At 36.9% G+C, this 19,870-nt stretch overlaps 1 protein-coding gene across 2 annotated transcripts in view; it reads right to left on the bottom strand.

Moving 5' to 3' along the window:
- LOC130608425 (potassium voltage-gated channel subfamily KQT member 1-like) overlaps window positions 1-19,870 on the bottom strand; it is a 466,916-nt gene that overhangs the window by 411,102 nt on the left and 35,944 nt on the right. For both annotated transcript variants that reach the window (XM_057426291.1, XM_057426299.1), the window contains 4 exons: window positions 16,898-17,024; window positions 10,978-11,056; window positions 8,350-8,446; window positions 3,918-4,058 (listed from right to left, as the gene is read on the bottom strand). In XM_057426291.1, coding sequence (XP_057282274.1) covers window positions 3,918-4,058; window positions 8,350-8,446; window positions 10,978-11,056; window positions 16,898-17,024 — 444 coding nt within the window. The remainder of the gene's footprint in view (window positions 1-3,917; window positions 4,059-8,349; window positions 8,447-10,977; window positions 11,057-16,897; window positions 17,025-19,870) is intronic.

Below are 19,870 nucleotides of genomic sequence, written 5' to 3'. Positions count from 1 at the left end.
CTTAAGAGGGTTACTTCTTGGTAATTTAATTAATGCATTGAAGTATGTGGAAAGGATTATAAATAATATAATTCTCTGGCTTTCTTAATCACAACCAGAACGTCTTTCTCCTTGTATATCCAAAAGTTATTAGTTATCTGCTCAGAGAATGTTTAATAACTTAACTTTGAAAAATGACACCTCCTTTGCAACACAGATTTAATATGACACGTTCCAGCTGGTACGCACATGTTCTAACACAGGCTCTGAAATCATACATGTACACTTCAAAAAAGGAAGAACTCTAATTTGGTAGAAGTCAACAGAGCTTCTCACATGCTTTAAGATAGGCAGATGTCCTGAAGTTTGAAGAGAGAGAATTGCATACCTCAAAAAACATAGTAAATATAAAGGGGTTCAAACTGCTGCCTCTGAAATTGAAATATATTACCGAAATTATGACCAATCGATCCCAAGTATCTCTGTCAGTTAACACCTACTAGAGCAACTATTCAACTCAAGTTCAGTGGTACAGAATAGTCCTGTTTGTAGCAAAACCAATAAGCATTACTATCAACAAGACAGGAGCATGGAAGGGCCAACAGAACGGAAGCCCTCCTGCATGCCCTTCTTTCCTAAAGAAATACCCAGGAAGGACTAAAACTGCTGTGACATGGGTTGCAATACTGGGAGACTGATAGTGCTGTTGGAAGTGCTTTTGCATGTGTTCTAACATGCCATAACTTCTGAAAGTGGCTTCGTGTACCACAAGCCTTTGATATCTCTGCAGTTTAATCTGTGTGCCTGCCAAATGTAGGTTGAACAACCTTGCATTTAACTGAAGAGGGTGAATGTAGTTAGCATTTAATTCCAACTCTTATTCATTCTTCATTTTCCCTTTTTTTCATATTTAAGCCTTTCAAATCATTTGTATCAAGTTCAGCAAGCTTGCACTTTCTACTCAAAGCAAAATGTTACCCATAATACACACTGTGGTTTTTGTCAGACACATAAGACTTTCAAATACTTGCTACCAAGATTATTTTCCTATGGTTCAGTTTTGAAAGGCAAAAGTGAAATCAAATTTCAATCCCTAGTAACTCCACATCTGTGTTTCTATGTTACAGAAGATTTGAAAAGAAAAAGAAACTGATTCACTTTGTCCTTTGTCACTGTTCCCAGCTGTGAACTGCACCTGCACCGTGACTCACTAATGCTGAGGAGGCCTAGATGTCTGAAAAGCTCAAACAACAATTTAAACAGTGTTCTTCATGTGCCTCTCACAGCTAGAGAAAGAGAAAGCTGATTTTATCTTGCTATTATACAAAACACGTCAAGTTCTGGAAAACAACAAAAAACCCCTATTGAACATTTTGCAAGGCATATACATATGCTGTGAATTACAGATTCCATGTCATCTATCTCAGCAGGGTAAAGTAATACATGTTTTAAACTTATCTGTTGGTCTTTATAACTGCACTCCTTTTAAATTCCTTATGCCCAAATTATTAACAAAATATGCTTGTATAAACACACTCTGATTTTTTTTACCTTAATTTTTTACTCTTTAGTCAAATCAAGGCTGTGCCTTCCAGCATTTAAAAATACATTGTAATCCATATCTGAACATTCAATACAACTCATAAAGCAAGTTCTGGATTACTAGAGCTAAAAGAAGTAAAATGGAAGGGTGGAAAAAGCATACTGACTTCACATGAAAGTTTTATTACATGCATGAATACCCCTTGCATGAACATACATGGGCAGAATTGGACGCTAAAAACCATAGCTAGTTCCCAAACTGACTGCTGGAAATCCTTTTTTTTTTCCACTCTACCTTGCTCCCCTCAGTTTGATAAGGGGACCTTCCATTCAGGTCTGAAACTGGGCATTTCTGGCCTTTTGCAGTTACAGGCCTAGGAATTACTTAATGAAACACCAAAGACATTGTGCAGAGCAAACATGAATGACGATCCTTTAATGATTACATATTAAATTAAGACCTCCTTACTAATAAAACTACATGCTTTTAATTTCTTTCACTGGTGTCTTTCTAAATCACATGGTACTACAACCCCCTTTGGAACTTCACTATACTAGAAAAAATTATGAGAGATTTCTCATAGATTTAACTAAACTAGCACAGACTTTTACGGGACCCCTAATGCTACTGAACTTGTCACAAGCAGCCCCCCTTTTAATTAGATGTACCTCACAGATTATTCAGCTAGACCATTAATAAAAGCAGAAACAATAGCTGCATTCCACTGTATTCAGTCATTTGAACGCTGATATTTGAGCTGAAGAACTCAAGTAATAGCAGAATAAGTGAGCCTGTGTACTGGTTTGTTTTCTTAAAGTAGACATGGGGTATCTTTCATAATGTCAATTACACCCTAATTCTTTTACTTTTCTTTTTTAAATACAGCACAATCTATGCTTTTGGGACATTTATCCTTTTCCTCTGCTAGCTAGAGCTTATCTCATGTCTATAACTATGAGGTTTTATATTTTGAAAACTTTATCATATTTTATTGAGGACTTTCGCAAGTGATTGTTGTATAGGCTAGTTCATGGGTTTATTTCTTCCCAACACATTAGATAACCAGGTCCATCTGGCCATTTAGTGGATTTATCTTTTTTACTAGATTATCCTTAGTTTGTATTGTTTTGCATGGCTGTAGGTAATACTTCACAAATTAAACGATTGCCTGACAACTTAATGATATGAATTTAATAGTTAATTTTTTTTTATACTGAATCACTTAAAAAGTGGTAACTTAGGCTACATGTAGTATAATCTGTATTTCTGTATACTTCGCTGAAGTTGAGGTTTACGCAGCATCTAAGTTAAGAATTAGAAACATATCTATTAGTAACTTTTTGTCTGCCTTCCCAGACTTATTCGACAGTTTATTTGATTGTAGATAAACAATTGGTTTATGGCCCAATAATTATGTTGGCATTTTTCAAGTATATCATCTAGGAACAAGTACAGTTTATTGTATTTCAAATCACTCTTGAAATATAACCTTTTCTCTTTGGAAGTTGGTGTCTCTGTATCTGTTCCAGTCCTCTCATTTTTCTCTGTCACTAACACTGACATGATGGATCTCCTTGGGTTTGTTATAATGAGACAGCCAATTCATAAAATATATGGGGTTCTCCAGTGGGGAAAAGGAACCACAAGAGAAGAGATGGTTCGTGCAACAGCTAATAAGGAAGGAAAGCATGAGTCACAGTCAGAAACACGATGAGCCATATGAAGGGAGTGTAGAAACAATCTGGTCTCTTATTCTGCTCATAGCTATCTATTCCTTTTTCAACTGATTCTGGGCATGCCGACAATAATTACCACAATTCTCTCAAAATCCTACTCACCCCTTAATGATATTTTTCTTTATTTCACCAAAGATTTGAACTGACCCTAACTGATAGTAGATATCCAAAATACTTGAGCTATTTAACTTTACAGTGAATCATGAAATTATTAAAAAAACCACCACAGAACCTATAACCTGCAAAGTGAGCTTTACACAAGAAGACCCAGCAAAATAACATTATTAATCCATCTTCCACAAATGGAATATACTTTCTAAGTTATGAACATTTTGCATACAATTAAGTGGTGTTTAAAAGAAGTGGTATAGGTTTTGGAGCGTATTTATACTCTTTTGAAATGTGGATTTCAATGTGGACTTTTTGTATCTGTAAACATTCAATGTCCTTGCTAAGGACTTGCTATCATGCTTTCACAATATAGCTTAATCCCAAAAGGATTTAATTGTATTTATTATATTTTTTCTTGTATCTTTTTAAAAGGTTGTTGAGCTTCCCTACAGGAATACATTTTGCAAAGAAAGAAATAACATATTTTTTTAAAAATTCACAACTTGAAGAGGAAATCTCGTGTTCTAATTTTGTTGCTAAAGACTTACCACACCCCACCAGAGGGCGTCAGCATAGCTTGAGAAACCTGTCTTCCCGTCCTCATCAAGTGCATCCTTCTCAGCAAGATAAACAAAATAGGACGAAAAAATCAATCCCAAGAATCCAATGTACAATGTGGTTATGAGTTCCTATTAAAAAAAAAGGAAGCAAACAAGCGCCTAAGTTTTGCATCATCTATATTCTGTCATTGTAAAACATTGTAATTGTAAATAAAGGATTTTTATAATATTTAGTTTTGTCCATGGGCAAGTCTTTCTAACTGAGCCTTAATTTTTTCAGGCCTGTTTGCTAAACAAGGCAGATGAAAGAGGAAATAAAATAAGTTTCCAGTAGTTCAGATTTCTATGCTGGTCACCCTTGTTTTCTCATCTTTTTCTCTAATGATGTTACTTGTGTACTACTGTGTACTTCTAGGTACGACTTCATTGCTCTGAAAAGTTCCTTTACATTTATAGTTTTCATGTCTCTAATTTTTCACAACTTTTTGGTTTGCCTACACAAGTTTTTTTCAATGCAAGATGAAACTGTTTAACACCTGAAACTGTAAGTTTAGTGATCCATAAAAAACTACAACAGAAAGGGAGACTAATTCTTGTTGCCTGCTTACAAAGAAAACATTCTGCTTTTCTCTACTAGATTTGTGACTTTTTTCCACATCAACAGAAATCTTATAGTTACACTTGGCATGTTGCTTACATCTCAGATATTAACAGATTTTACATGTTATTGAGGGATGGCCATCACTGCTTTCTTTTGATTTTGTCTCTGAGGACAGAATTAGAGAGTGGATGATAACTGGAATACTTCTGGCTTAAGTGCTGACTTTGTCAGAAGTGGCAGAAAAATATGCTTTTCAGCAGTGCTGTGCATAGTCTTCTGAGATCTTTTCAAAGTGGTTGAAATATCAACAGAACTAATTGGCTTATTTCACCATTGGCATCTCTCAGCTCCAGTCCTGTATTCATATAAAGACTGAACTCTTAAAATAAAGTGCAGATAAAAATGTAATTGTCTTAGACTTATTCTAAATGTCACTCAATATTACATATGCATATATACAGAAAATACTACATGCCTATATTTAAGAACAATGGTAGCCATCTAATAAATAATGTCTTTAAGAGAGAGTGCAGAAGATTTTGAAATAATACATACTTCAAGAGATATAGATAGATTGGTGTCTACCAATGTCAAATAGTATGAGTTGATGCATGATCTCAAAGTAAAATGCAGTTTGCGGAAATCAGGCTTTAAAACTTTACATTTATATGAATTTTTTTTTTTCATAGATAAGAGCTTCAGCGAGTGCTGCTTAATACTGTTTTCAGCAAGGACTTTCAGTTACATATATGTGAAGGAAACAGAAAGAATAAAAAAGAAATATGCATAAAGGCAAATTTGACTTGACTTGAGTCGAGACATTTTTTTGACTTAGACATATTATATTTTCAGTTGCCATAAGGACCACACAATATAAAATTCAACACTGAGGAAAAATACCAGAAAAGCCTAACTCCACAACTCATCAGTAACACCCTCCTCAAAGCAGTAGAAGACCTCACAAAGCAAGGTGAGGAATAAGTAAAACTAACTGAGAGGATTACAAGCTGGAGCCGGATTGGCTAACTCAGTTTTTCAGTAAGCTCCATGATTTTTCCATGTCTTTCTATCCCCACATGTGATATTGACTCACGTTTCGTTGCTTTTGGCAAGAAATGCTTGTATAAGCTCAACCTGCTGAAAATAGAAGAACTTCCTAGCCAAATCAGGCCTGAGTGAGCTAATACAGCTATATGTGAAATTTCAAAACACATGGAAATCGTTGGTGACAACTTTAGTAAGCTTTTCTGGGCCCACAGAGGTCCAAGTGCTTGTTATTTTCACAGGTCACAAGATGTGAATTTATTTTCTCACATTGTTTAAGGGTCTAGAGTCCCATTTTTTTCTGAAAGAGTACCAAACTCAACAAATAAATGAGGACCTTGTACTCTGCCTGTAAAGAAAAAGCAGCTGAGGTGTTTCTGTTTTGTTTTTCTTTTTAAACAAAAATTTCTTTAAGAGACTGGACAGGAATAAAGGTTTTATTTTCTCTTCCCTTTGGTACCATTCTACGGTTTCAGCTACACTTGTCCAATGTAAATACAGAACTCTGTTTTTGACTTTTTTTTTATTAATGTGTTAGTGGGTGAGCTGCTCTGACAAGTACTACAAATCTGTAGAGTTTTATATATTATCATAATCACTGCTTTGGATTAGCAGAACTTCAGGTGCATTTATTCATAAATTCACTTCTCCACGGGTATTTCTTTTCCTTTCAAATCATTGAAATTATTTAAGTTTGTGACATTTAAGACTTGAGCGTTATATTTTGGAGATAGCATTTCCAGATTCTTGACTAAAACTTCGAAACCCACAGTAAAAAATTCTCTCAGACACCTCTGTCATTAAGGTTAGCAAATGTTGGGGAAGTGTGTTTGGATATCAGCTCTGCCCTAGCTAGATATCCAGGCAATGCAACCTTAATAAATGAAGACCACACAAACTTGAGGTGTTAAAAGTCATTCAGTTGTACAGGATAAAAGCAGGCTTTATACTAGAGCACTTTGGTGTGCATCAATGCTTCACACCCATCATGATGTAAAATTTTCTACAGCAAGGGGGAGAGAAATAAAGCGAAGAAAAGCAAATTTTAACATAAAATTAATCTTTTGGATTAAGTACCTCCCATTCTCACTCATAGCCACACTCATAAAGCGCAGGTTAAAGAAGCCTGTTACAAGTCTGATGTAAAGATTCATAGCACAGTATTAGCCCTCCATAGTATAGTATATTTAGAGGCTAATGATAAAAGTTCATTATTATATTCATAAAGCTAAGTCAGCTTTTCATTGAGAGATTCCATGAAGTCCCCAAATGAAGCCCTCAACTAGAAATTTTTAGAAGTCTACACTAAAACATTTTAGCTTTTCCTGCTTAATGAACTTTTATGCAGAATAACAGTTTCAAAGCTTCAATGGATATATAACAATTTACAGCCAAGTTTACCTCTGTGAATACACCCTTGAATAAGTAACTTTTCTAGCATTTATCGTAGCATAGTTAGTATTTTTATTTATAGAATGAATTGGAAAGCTCTTTATTCAGGCAGTGAAAATAGAACTATGTAAATAATTGACTTGTTCTATCAAGACTTTTTCACTAGTATTTGTTTTTCCACAGAACAACCAAGCTAGGAACACATCTGTGAAGGCAGTGAACAGTATTTGCAGTATGAAAGGCAGTCCACATAACTGGATTTAATAAATTAAATTGAAGGATAACAACAAAAAAAGTTAATTTAAAAAAAGAAAAATAATACCTGATACGGGTACCCTGCTAGCTACTGACCTGAGGTAAAGTATAGAGTTCCCATTTTAATGGTAGAAACACATGATGGACCTACGAAGTACTTTTTCTCTTGCAACAGTACCTGTTCCTTTAGAATCATAGAATAGTTAGGGTTGGAAAGGACTTTAAGATCATCTAGTTCCAACCCCCCTGCCATGCACAGGGACACCTCACACTAAACCATATCACCCAAGGCTCTGTCCAACCTGGCCTTGAACACCTCCAGGGATGGAGCATTCACAACTTCCCTGGGCAACCCATTCCAGTGCCTCACCACCCTAACAGGAAAGAACTTCCTCCTTATATCCAATCTAAACTTCCTCTGCTTAAGTTTTAACCCGTTACCCCTTGTCCTGTCATTACAGTCCCTAATGAAGAATCCCTGCCCAGCATCCCTATAGGCCCCCTTCAGATACTGGAAGGCTGCTATGAGGTCTCCACGCAGCCTTCTCTTCTCCAGGCTGAACAGCCCCAACTTCCTCAGCCTGTTTTCATACGGGAGGTGCTCCAGTCCCCTGATCAGCCTCGTGGCCCTCCTCTGCACTTGTTCCAACAGTTCCATGTCCTTTTTATGCTGAGGACATCAGAACTGCACACAGTGTTCCAAGTGAGGTCTCACGAGAGCAGAGTAGAGGGGCAGGATCACCTCCTTCGACCTGCTGGTCATGCTCCTTCTGATGCAGCCCAGGATACGGTTGGCTTTCTGGGCTGCGAGCACACACTGAAGCCGGCTCATGCTCATTTTCTCAACAACCAACACCCCCAAGTCCTTCTCCGCAGGGCTGCTCTGAATCTCTTCTCTGCCCAACCTGTAGCTGTGCCTGGGATTGCTCCAACCCAGGTGTAGGACCTTGCACCTGTCACGGTTAAACTTCATGAGGCTGGCATCAGCCCACCTCACAAGCGTGTCAAGGTCCCTCTGGATGGCATCCCTTCCCTCCATGGTATCAACTGAACAGGCTATGACTTAAAGACCATGAAAACAATATACTAAAGTAAACAAAATCCTAGGGCTCTTTAAAGATGTAGTACCTGACGATGTATGAAAACAACTGATCCTAATAATCGCCACGTGCCACCCTGTCGATCTACATGAAGCATTCGAAGTATCTGAAGAAACCGGATCCCTCTGTAAAAAAAATAGGACATGAAATGAAAGTAGTGATTAAGAATAATACTGCTCTATCTATACATATATGACTATGTACACTAACATACTGCCATATTACAGAAATGTGATAGCACTGTCTCTGGCTACAGTTGTATCTTAAACTTGAAGTATCTATCCAGTATATAGCACGTTTAATTACATTTCATTATATTCAAATATATTTAGATATACTTACTGGAACAACAGCACGGTTTAAAAAAAAAAAAGAAGTCTAAACTATGTGCTTTCTAACTCAGAGGAAACTTGCATATTTTACTTAATTAGGATAGAATCACAGTTCCAACCCCCTAACACAGGCACAGCCACCTTCCACAAGACCAGGTTGCTCAAAGCCTCCTCCAACCTGCCAGGGGTGGGGCAGCCACAGCTTCTCTGGGCAACCTGGGCCAGGGCCTCACCTCATAGTGAAGCATTTTTTCCTTGTATCTAATCTAAATCTCCCCTCTTTCAGTTTAATGTCTTATCCCTACATGCCCTTTTAAAAAGTCCCCCCTCCAGATTTTTTGTAGGCCCCCTTTAAGTATTGGAAGGCTGCTGTAAGGTCTTCCCTGAGCCTTCTCTTCTCCAGGCTGAACAACATGAACTTTCTTGGACTTTCTGCACAGGACAGGTGATTCTCAAATGCCTCCTTTTCTTAGCAACAGCGGTGCTTCAAGCTTTGCTAACATAAATATAAGCAAACTTTTTTCTCTATTTGCCAAAAGAATGTGAATCAAACATGGTATTACTGAAGTCCTTTTTATGCAAGTTATAGAAAACATCTAGTTGTAAATAGTAAATTGTGATTTTTAGGACAATAATTGAATCATAAACTCCAAATATTTTCAACTAAAGAAAATGAATTATTTATATTGTTCTTTGGCAGAATATTATTCAATGGAAATATTTCATTCTAGTCGTATGTTCAATAATGAACTTTGTTTGCTTACACTTATGTTATTACCACTGACACAAAACAATGAAGAGCAGGAAAGTATGAATGTTAAATTCATCTACATGAACATTTTTCACTGAAAGTATTTTTAGCTCTTTTTAGCTATCCTTGAAATTTTGCTGTTATTGTGGGTAGCATTGTTTTTTAATTCAATCATCTTATTTCAATTCCACGGTGGCTGCATTTTTCTGGGTCAAACCAGAAACTCAGCATGGTGCCAGCCGTCCTTCAGTCACTGGTCTTACTCAGATTGGGAAAGCATACTGTCTTCTGGAAGACCCAACTTTTCCTTTATTGAGAAAGCAGGTTTTCTGAGCTTTCACAGCTGACAGTCAAATAATCAAACGATTGTAACTTTTTTTGGAAAGCACACAATAATCCTGGCTATCAAATCATATATCAGTGACTGTGTATAGCAACACCATGTTTTGTTATTTCTTTGATATGCCATTGGAATAATAGTTTTATCTAGCAGGAAACTTCAAAATATCCACTTAAAACCTATTAATTAAAAGAAGAGTCCAAGAAGAATTACAAGACAACCAAATATAGGTTGTCTTGTAATGTAATTTAACCAATATAAGTGAGCACTAATACAGCTAGGTGATGCAACAGCTTACTGGTTGCTTATGCCAAGAGGGTGGAGATCTATATATAGGTCCCCCACATATAAGCCACATGCACCTTTCCATTAAAGTCATTCCTATAATTTTAGTTAAATAGTCTTTCGAATTTTCCCATTTACCCTCCTTTACTCTTATATGAGCAGACAAATCACATTCATGCTGCCTGTGTGTCTTTATCATCATGTAAGGATTAATGTTCTATGGTAACAGTTACCTTAAAATTACTTTACAGATTTAGTTCTGTCCAGTGTTTGTCTACACAGCTAAACAGTTTAGACAGTACTGTACATTCTCACTTCCCAGTGATCAGACTGCACTGGGAATCAGAACCTTGTAACAGAACATGTAGCACCTCTTGCAAGTTAGAAGTGGGAAGTACACCTACAGTGCTTATCATTCCTTATTTCTCTTTACCCACTTTACTTCCCAAAACAAGCTTGCAGTACTTGATGCAAGCTGAACAAACACTAGAGACATCAAATGTTTCTGGTTCATGTATGGTATGAGTTACTTCTGCCAAACAAATCCACTGAAGCATAATTACTCTTTAAACAAACCCATTACTCATACTCAAAAAGTACAGAGTTAAGTGCTGTCTAGATTACCTCTTAAATAAACCAATGTTCTGTAATACTCTTTTGTCTCAGAAAGAGAGCTGTTTGATGTTTTATATAGGACATAAAGTTTAGGTTTTTCCTCTTGGCTTCAGCATTCCCACTATTCTTAATATGCCTTGTTTCTGCCCTGCTCTTTCCCAACCAGTGTCCAAGCCCAGTGACACACAGTCTTTCACTGTCTAATGTTTCAATATAGTAACTTTTCCTATATTGGGAAAATTACTTATACATCTAATTCAGAAATTGGGAAATTAGATATACATCTAACAACATCTGTAGTTGTGAAGATCTACAGTCACTACAAGACCATACCGTATTGCAGAGGTGGCAAACACCTGTCCATTAGATCCTATGCTCAGAACAATAATTGAGGCTACTACCACAATGAGATCTGTTAAAAAAAAAAAGAAAAAAGGAAGAATGTATTTAGCTCTCAGCACCAGAACACACAAAAAATACAGAGTAAAGCACTTTAAAAAAAATAGCTGAAATTTGGTGGCCAGTAAGTGAATGTATTAGCTTCACATCAAAAAAACAATAAATACAGTTTCTTCCATGATTAATTTAATGAAAAATTTAAAAATCCTGACAGATCAGGCAGCTTGCCATAAAAACAACAAAGGCAAAGGTATATCTACACCCTAGAAATGAATCCACATTTTGTCTCAAGGCTTTTTCAGAGGGAAAGTAAGGGTTTGCTTCAATCAATAATGACATGCATAAAGACAAGTATCATAGCATATACACATACACACACTTAGTTTAAAAATTGTATCAAAGCTGTAAAGACAAGCTTTCAAAGTTCAGGGAACTGTCAGAACAAAGGCTGCTTAAAAGAATCAGAGTTTCTGGTTTACTTTGTGATACAGTTTAATTGTATGAAGAAATAATTGTTTCCAGAGTTCAGTTTCCTTTTTTCCACAACTCCACAGTTTACAAAGTTCCAGCATTATACAATGCAAAGGATGGATTGTGCTCACAATGCCAGCATGCCGTATTTTCTCTTATCCTATTTCAGTGAACAGGTCTATCGCTGTTAATTACTGAAACCTACTCTTCACATTATTCTGAGAAGACATTTTTCTAATTTCCTCATGAGCATTTCTGTGGTAATCCTGTTTAGAGCATCTGAATGCTTCACTTTCAAAATCTAACCAGAAAATAAAGGATAGTATTATAAACAAGTAGTGAATGTAGACAGAATGAGGGCAAGTTTTGGTAATTTTTCCTTGCCAGTTTTAAACAGGCAGTACTTTATTCTTCCCAGCACTTAACATTATATTGCACTTCAAAAAAACCAGTGCCTGCTGACTTCACTTTTGCAGCTGTGAGAGCTCAGAACTTCTGTAACCTGACTTCAAAGTCTTCATTTGGACATCCAGAAAATGAGGCACACTTGTGAAAACTGATTTAAATTACTGCCACAGAGATTCCGTGTGATGCCTAGGCGAGATGCAGAATAGAATTCAACTTCAGAGGCAACAGTTGCCTCCAACAAGGGTTAACGTTTTTCCTCTCCTTTAAACATTCTCCTGTCCTATTCAAACCATGTTGTTGCTGCAAGAAATATTGCAGCAGTTCTACAACAACAGTATCCTTCACTCCCTAACTTGGATTAATTTCCAGTACCAGTCTGATTTTTGCCGTAAAAGCAGTATACCTCCCCATGGGATAGCACTCAATCAGTGTAAAGACTGTACTCCAATAACTGTAGCTGTATGAAAATGTAAATAAATAGAGAGAGGAATAAGTTAAGGCTACAGAAAGAACTTCCATTTTGGGATACTCTTAACTTTTCAGCACGTGAATTTCCAAATTTTATGCTCTTCCTTTATCATGTATGTACGTGAACATACATTTGTAAACACTCAGAATTTAGGGAGGGTCTTCTTCCCAGCGCATCATAATACAGATCTTTGCACTTAAGCAAAAGATGCAGCTGATATCCTTACTAAATTATCAGACGTATACATATCCACCTGATGTCCAGCACTGGAGGAGGCAGAGACTGACACTTAGGAAAATAGTTTTAATCAGGTACTGACAGTAACATAGATTTTCATTTCTGCTATTCTGAAAATGTGTTCTACATGGCAGAGATATTTCATTTCCCCCCTCCCCAACCTGTTCTTCTATTTGCTTCTTCTCTGACCTAGTTTTCATGCCAGTTTCCAATCTTCACTAATCCCAGTTTACTGGTTCAAACAGTACTATTTTATGCTCTAGGTTTTCAGCATATCTTTCTGCCTTTACACTGCCACCTTTCAATCCCATGTATGTTCAGCCTCTATTTTTTTAACTTCAGCCTCCTGCTTGCCTGTCAGTCTTTCTGTATGTACTTCTTCCAGACCCGTATCTCATGTCATTTCACTGAGCCTGTATGTCCTAGTCACTTCCTCCTACCCCACCAGTTCACCTCAGCACTTGAGCCTGCTATTTTCTCTTTCCATGTGCCTTGGGCAGTTTCAGGGAGAGCACTATAAAACCAAAACCAACAGATTTTCCACTTCCAACCCAAGCACTGCTGCTCAGATAAACCTGAAATTTGAACTGTGCAGGCTCACTGTGGATAGAAGAATATAAGAGCAATCTTTAGCAGGGCATGTTAAGCACAGACAAGCTACCAATTTTTCAGAGGCTTGTTAGTCAGCTTGGAATTGATTTTCAGTGACAATCAAAAAAGTGTTTTCAAAGTTTCAAATATCTGCTTCAAAGTGTGGAAGTGCTCGCTCTTCTCCATAAGAAATCGTCAGAATTGCCTTTTTCACAAACAGCTTAAATTTTTTTCATGAAATGTCTCCATTAGACTCAAACTAAAGGAGACACTTGGCATGGAAAATACCAAGATAAAGAGCCAACATTTGTTTAAACAATTTTTCAACTTTAACAAGCATTAGTATTTAGATTAGCATTACATTAGTATTTATGTTAGTTTTTAAAAAAGAAAGTGTCAGGAAGCTTTGGGAATTTTAAAAATCCAATTCCAGTAATTTGTAAGCAGCAATATGTGGATATCCTTCTCAAACATTGTACCTACTTACATGTTTGCAAACATGTCTGCACACACACATTAGATGTAGAGAGACAAAAATGACGTAGTGTCTTCTATATAATATGTGAATTACATACGTAGATCACAGACCTCCAGAAATCACATTCCCTGCAACTTAGTATGTGTGGTATACAGATTTAAAAACCTTGTTCACTGCTTGCCCACTGTCCCCATGGCTTACTCTTAAATTATGAATCCTTGGGATATTCCAAACAGCTGACATTTTTTTCTTTAAAGTCAGCTTGGCAGTGAAAAATTACTTAGTTATGCATAAACTTCAGCACAGCACATGGCAACACCTATTATACAGCCTACTCGAGTACTGCTTTATTTCAGCAAATTGCTGACTTGTTTCCAGTGTTCCTACAAGTTTACTTTCTAGTATGCAGTTCTCAGATTTTGGATAAAAAGCAATTAATCCTTTTTTAAATTTAAACCATGTAAAAACATTTGTATTTTAATTTTTAGTTGTCATAATATTTTATGGAATCAAAATAGTCTTCAGCTTGCAGGTATGTTCTTAGTAGTCTGGAGATAATATGATGTCCACAAAGACTTAAATTAAATATATCATATGGACATATTTGAATTTGATTTATAGCACATTCTTTTTTGCTGATTTTTTTTGTCGTACTGGCACTTCATAACTTCAAATCATAGAACCATATTATGGTCTGGGTTGGAAGGGACCTTCAAAGGCCATCTAGTCCAAGCCACTGACACAAGCAGGGGCATCTTCAACTAGATCAGGTTGGCTGGAACCACATCCAGCCTAGCCTTGAAAGTCTCTGGGGATGTCACATCTACCACCATGAGATCCCTCATGTCTTTCAAACTGCATGCTGTCAAAACCAGGAGAAAGAAAAGTTAATTCATAAATTGGTTTTTACTTTGTGACATTTTCTGCAACAACAGCCAAAGGATAAAAGAGGTTGTGAAAAGACATTCTCTTGATTTTACCTGTGCTTGGTAACTGCCATTCATGAAATTCTAATTAGACTATGATTTTCAGAAGTATTTAGCTCCTAATCTAACCCTACTGAAATAGTAAGTAATGGAAGCATTCAATCAATAATTACAAAAAGTATTACTATTACTGCTGATGACATAGTACATGACTACCACACATTCTTTAAACATGTTCATCCTGTGAACTAGGGAATGAAGAAGCATGGAGAGAGAAAGTGATGTTTCTAAGGTTTCTTGGTATGCTGGGAATGAATTCGATCCATGTCTCCTGACAGGTTCTTTTATTATAGAATTGTCTTTTCTCACATGTAATTACCGTAACTTGTCTGCAAAGAGGAGATAAATTAGGCTAACTTTAGAAAATCTACCTAAGAAATAAAAAAATCTTATTTACAAGATAGAGAACTTGCATCATTTTCCATTTTAGGTAATTTTTTTAAAGAACATTCAAGAAATAGTGTATCCTATCAACCCTTTTCTTCCCCATTTATAGAATAAATTTCAAAAGTTAACATACCATTTTATGCAGCGTGTAATGCATTAATACTAAGCAAGTCCATAAAAGAAAGTAATACTAGGCTTGACTACTAAATCTCTTTCTGGTAATAAGAACCAAAATATTTTTATTTACTATTAGAGAGGAGGAAAATGGAAAGACAGTGGGAGAAATTAAAGAAGTTCAAAACTGCTACCCAAGTTGAACTTTCTAAGAATTAATCAAAATTTTAGTGTGGACAAAACCCAATAAAAAAATCTTTCTGGTATCAAAGACATTTCAGTGATATTTTCTGATTTTATAATGGAGATATTTTGCAAAGTAAAAAGTACCTTATTTTTTAAATTCTATTCTAGTCCTTTAATTTCTTTTTCTGATGTTTGTATTTTATTCTTGTTTATTTGAAAATGATAAGATTAGTCAGTATGATTCTGACATTCACAGCAAATGTATTTGTCAAGTTTAGTTACTTGGATGAGTGTAGACACAGCTCCATCTGCACTTGATATGTCAAAACAAATCTTGACTTTAAATTTATTGTATTCTTGGGGGAATTTTAAATTTTAAAACAGAGCTGATGCTTTTGAATGCACAACCAGCTCTAGCCATTCTTAGTTTTCTTAAAAAAAACACTGTGTCTTCTCCAAGGGCTATACAAACATTAATGTTTACTGTAGTAGATGCACAATGCCAGTCAGTATACAGAACCAGTATCAAGTTGAAAACACACTTTAATGGGACTGCCACATTTCCTCCTGCACATGTATACTCTAATATACCTTCCTAAGAGGCATTTCTTACTGAAAGAGAAGTCAAGAACATGATTAGAAGAAAATAAAAGTTAGTTATAGGCTTCACGGTTAGAAACTAATCATGAAATCATATCAAGAAGAAGATGAAGAATTTGTATGTGATGAAACACTTCTTTCTCAATAACCCAAATCTCATCACATTATTCACTGCCCACATCTAGATGTATAACAGAATATGTTGTTTCATGAGTTTTTGCACCAAACTGCATAAAGTTGCTGATGGTTAAGAAAACATCAGTTCTTTCTCTCCCCTTTTCACCTCTCCCACTATGCTCTATTTAAAACTCAATGAGTTGACATTTGAGTAACGTTAAATTCACAGCTCTACTGCAGTCTATAGAAAATCACAGACTTAAAATAGAAACAATGATGTTATGGACTACTACAATTTTGTTTGAAAGTCACATTTTATTAATCCCTCACTGTTCCACAGGCTCTATTAGTCACCTCTCCCCATGAACTCCAGTGATGCTACCCACAATAGTCCCTTAAACCACCTAAAATGACTTTAGTACTACCCAGAGGAATTTTCTCTGAGTCATACTTTGCACATTTCCATGTTTTTTTCCCAATTTATACTCATCTTTGTGTTTGGTTTCTTCAGGAGACCGAAGGAAGGATATTGCGTTCAAGTCTGGTCAATTTTCTCCAATCACAACAGTAGGCTTAGTAAATATTTCTTCCCTGAGAATTTTGCCTTTCTTAAGCTGATGGCTGCTTATGTCATAGCCATATTTTAAATGCTAGCTCTAGCAACTCAAAAGAAGAAATAATTGCATAGATTCACAAAGCAGATCAATGTCTGAGACACGGCTCAGAACTGCTATGTTGTTTCTGCAGTAGTTGACATCTTTAAAATTAATTGCAATAAAAAAGTTAAGAAAAAAAGAGTTTAAATCTTACCGATAATTGATATTGGCTTTCTGGCAAAGCGTATTCTTCCCTGGAAGCCAACATACTTACTCCTGCAGCCTGCAGACCACAGTCGGACCACATATTCAGCACCAAAAAACACAACCAGAACTATTTCCTAAGAGAATTAAAAGAACAAAACATCAATTTATTTTTTTTCATTAAAAGACAGACTTCATTTTGCACATCTAATTTACTCCTATAACTGGCAGGTCTGTAATTACCAGGGTGTTCCTTTTTAACCTTCTTGAAAACTGGGATAACATTTGTGATTTTTAACAACTAGGACCTCTCCAGATTCCCAAGATCATTGGAAAATAATGGAGAGAGGTCCCGCGATCACATTGACCAGCAATTTCACTACCCTGGAGGAAATCCCAACGGAGCCTATAGATTTATGTGCATCCAGCTGGAGCAGCAAGTGTCAAACACATTCAGGGCTGCCTGGAAGTTTATCATCCCCCCAGTCATGGTCTTTCAATATAGGACTCTGGGGTTCCCAGGGCCTACCACTGGTGTTGAAGACAGCAGTGAAGAAGGCATAAATATCTCCCCTTTGTCTATGTCCCTATTTGTGAGGTGACCAATCTCATCAAGTAATAGCTCAATGCTCTCTGATTCTGCTTTTGCTTCAATTAACAGATAATAATCTGAAGGCTGTACCAGGGTAAAAAGCTTTCTCTTCACGCCATGAACCCAGGCCCCAAGGGAGGCAGCAGACTTCCCTAAGTGGGAAGTCTGCATACTGGGTACACCCTGCAGCCTGACAACTGGGAAGTGGGGAGTCTGCATACTGGGTACACCCTGCAGCCTGACACCTGGGCGACAGTATGTTCCCACCAGAGCTCTTTTTGGGAAGCTGCATCGGTCATGGTCTTTGTAGAGTTTAGAGAGGCCACAGCCTTCTACTAGGTGGATACCATTGCTCCCCTGTCAATCTGGCAGGGCTACATCAACCTTCCTGCATACAAATATGCCCTGTTTTCCTGCTTTGGGTGCTAGGGCTCCCTGGGGGTTTCTTGAGGGGGGCCCTCATCTGCACCAAGTCCCACCAGCCACTATGGTACAAGCAGCAGGTTCCTGGTGGCTCTCTGGGCTCCTCCTCAGGTTTCTCCAGTTCAGGCCCCCCACTGTTCACTGCACTAGACTGCTCCACTGCAGATCATGCCGACTGAGGGGAGCAGTATATATACGGCGTATAAAATAAATCACCTTTATTTTAATAATGCTTCCCTCTATAGCACTATATTGTAAAGCACTTGCGCATAACCAAGGATCACTATACTTTGAGACACTTCTAAAGAAAGCAGTTTAATAAAGATTACAACATGGACAGATTTGTTGAGATCTTTGTTCCTTCCTTCCTTGTTTTCCTCCACCATTGCAATATGCTAGCACACCCAAAACACAGCTTCTAGGCTTTGTTCCAACCTAAACTGTATCCAGTAACTCAGAGTCACCAAACACCTAGTACATAAATTACATCTTTGGAAAATATTTGTATTTTAACTTAAACATGCTTGCAATCTCCACCTGGGGAATTCTAAAGCACCCAAGGAGTGAACACACTTAAATCACAATTTTCCCTCAATAACAATACCAACATGCCTTTAAAACTGACATTCTGAATGGTTGAAAAAGAGACCAAAATATTTCAAAGCTAAAAACAGATAAGAAAATCTCTACACTTATATGTAAAACTTTGTATCAATTTTGACTTTTAACAAAGTTAGGTCAACATTTCTGTATTCACTTCCACCTCCTTGTTTTGCCTGAGAACCAAGATAATATGCACAGTCTTACTCTGTTTTCACAGCAGTTTCAGCCTGACCATAACCAAAGAATTAGTAGAAAGCTAGAAAGCTTACAGCACAGTTTCAAAGCAGGAGCACAAGAAAATACACCACAAATCAACTCCACAAGTTCGACTTTTCAAAAAATGTATTATCTACAGCCTCTACAAGTAACACTTTCAAGTCTGTGCTCTGAAATCTAAACTGTTCAAGCCTAATAGTCAAAGCACAATTCAAGAGCAATCTTCAAGGGAAAATAATTCTTGCATTTCAGGAATCTTGCAAAATGCTCTCTCACTTATTAAATTGTCTACATTTTTAGCAGATTCCTGGTAACATCACTCAGTGGCATTTGTTTTCAAGTCTCTTATTAAGAATCTCTAATTTCCACCAAAGGAAGCAGAACTAGACAGACCTAATAGACATGCTGGAGAAACAGCACTGGAGCTTTGGAGTAGGCTGTGAAGTCATGATCACTTCATTCTGTAATTAGGCAGAAAGGTAGTACCAAAGCTTGAACTGACAGAGCATTTCTAAAGCAAACAGTTTCACATCCTTATCTGCAGGCTAAAATGGCTAAGGTCCATCTTAGAAATCCATGTGTTCACAGTCTTAGAGGAAGAAACACAACCAGAAAGCATAGCTTATGTGATTTTGTTGACAGTGTTGGTAACCTACCCTTTGACAAGGGAAGATACCCCTAACAATTTAAAGGAAAACGTATGTGCCATTCAACTGCATCAAAAACATGGTTCTGTCACTCAGTGGCAATTCATTCAATGTTGGTCCTAACAGACAACACTAATGGCAGTGGAAGAATCATTTCTACAGCAACTGTGTATTAGAATCACTGGGGCAGGTAAAATATTGTGCAGAAAGCAGACAAGCACATAGATAACTACTGAGGAAGCAAAAATTTTTGAGACTTTGGTTATTCCTTGATGATCCAGGAAACCCTACTGAAGTCAATAAGGTTGCACAGTCTATGAAAGGGAAAATTAGGTTGTTGACAGAAGGAGGAACCTACATCTTCAATAAATTTGAAATTAATCACTGATCACATTTCATTTTGTCCTGGATAGGTGTCCATGTTACCAAAACCACAGCAATTAACACTTTTGTTGGCAGCCTCAGGCAGGCTGAAGTCAAAGAAGCATGAAAACTGGACAAA

The sequence above is a fragment of the Pezoporus wallicus genome, unplaced genomic scaffold, assembly GCF_028554395.1.
Source record: "Pezoporus wallicus isolate ANWC-B61680 ecotype Strahan unplaced genomic scaffold, APGP_CSIRO_Pwel_v1 scaffold_3294, whole genome shotgun sequence".
NCBI classification, from domain to species: Eukaryota; Metazoa; Chordata; class Aves; order Psittaciformes; family Psittacidae; genus Pezoporus; species Pezoporus wallicus.
This window is presented reverse-complemented; position numbering and strand designations above follow the sequence as displayed.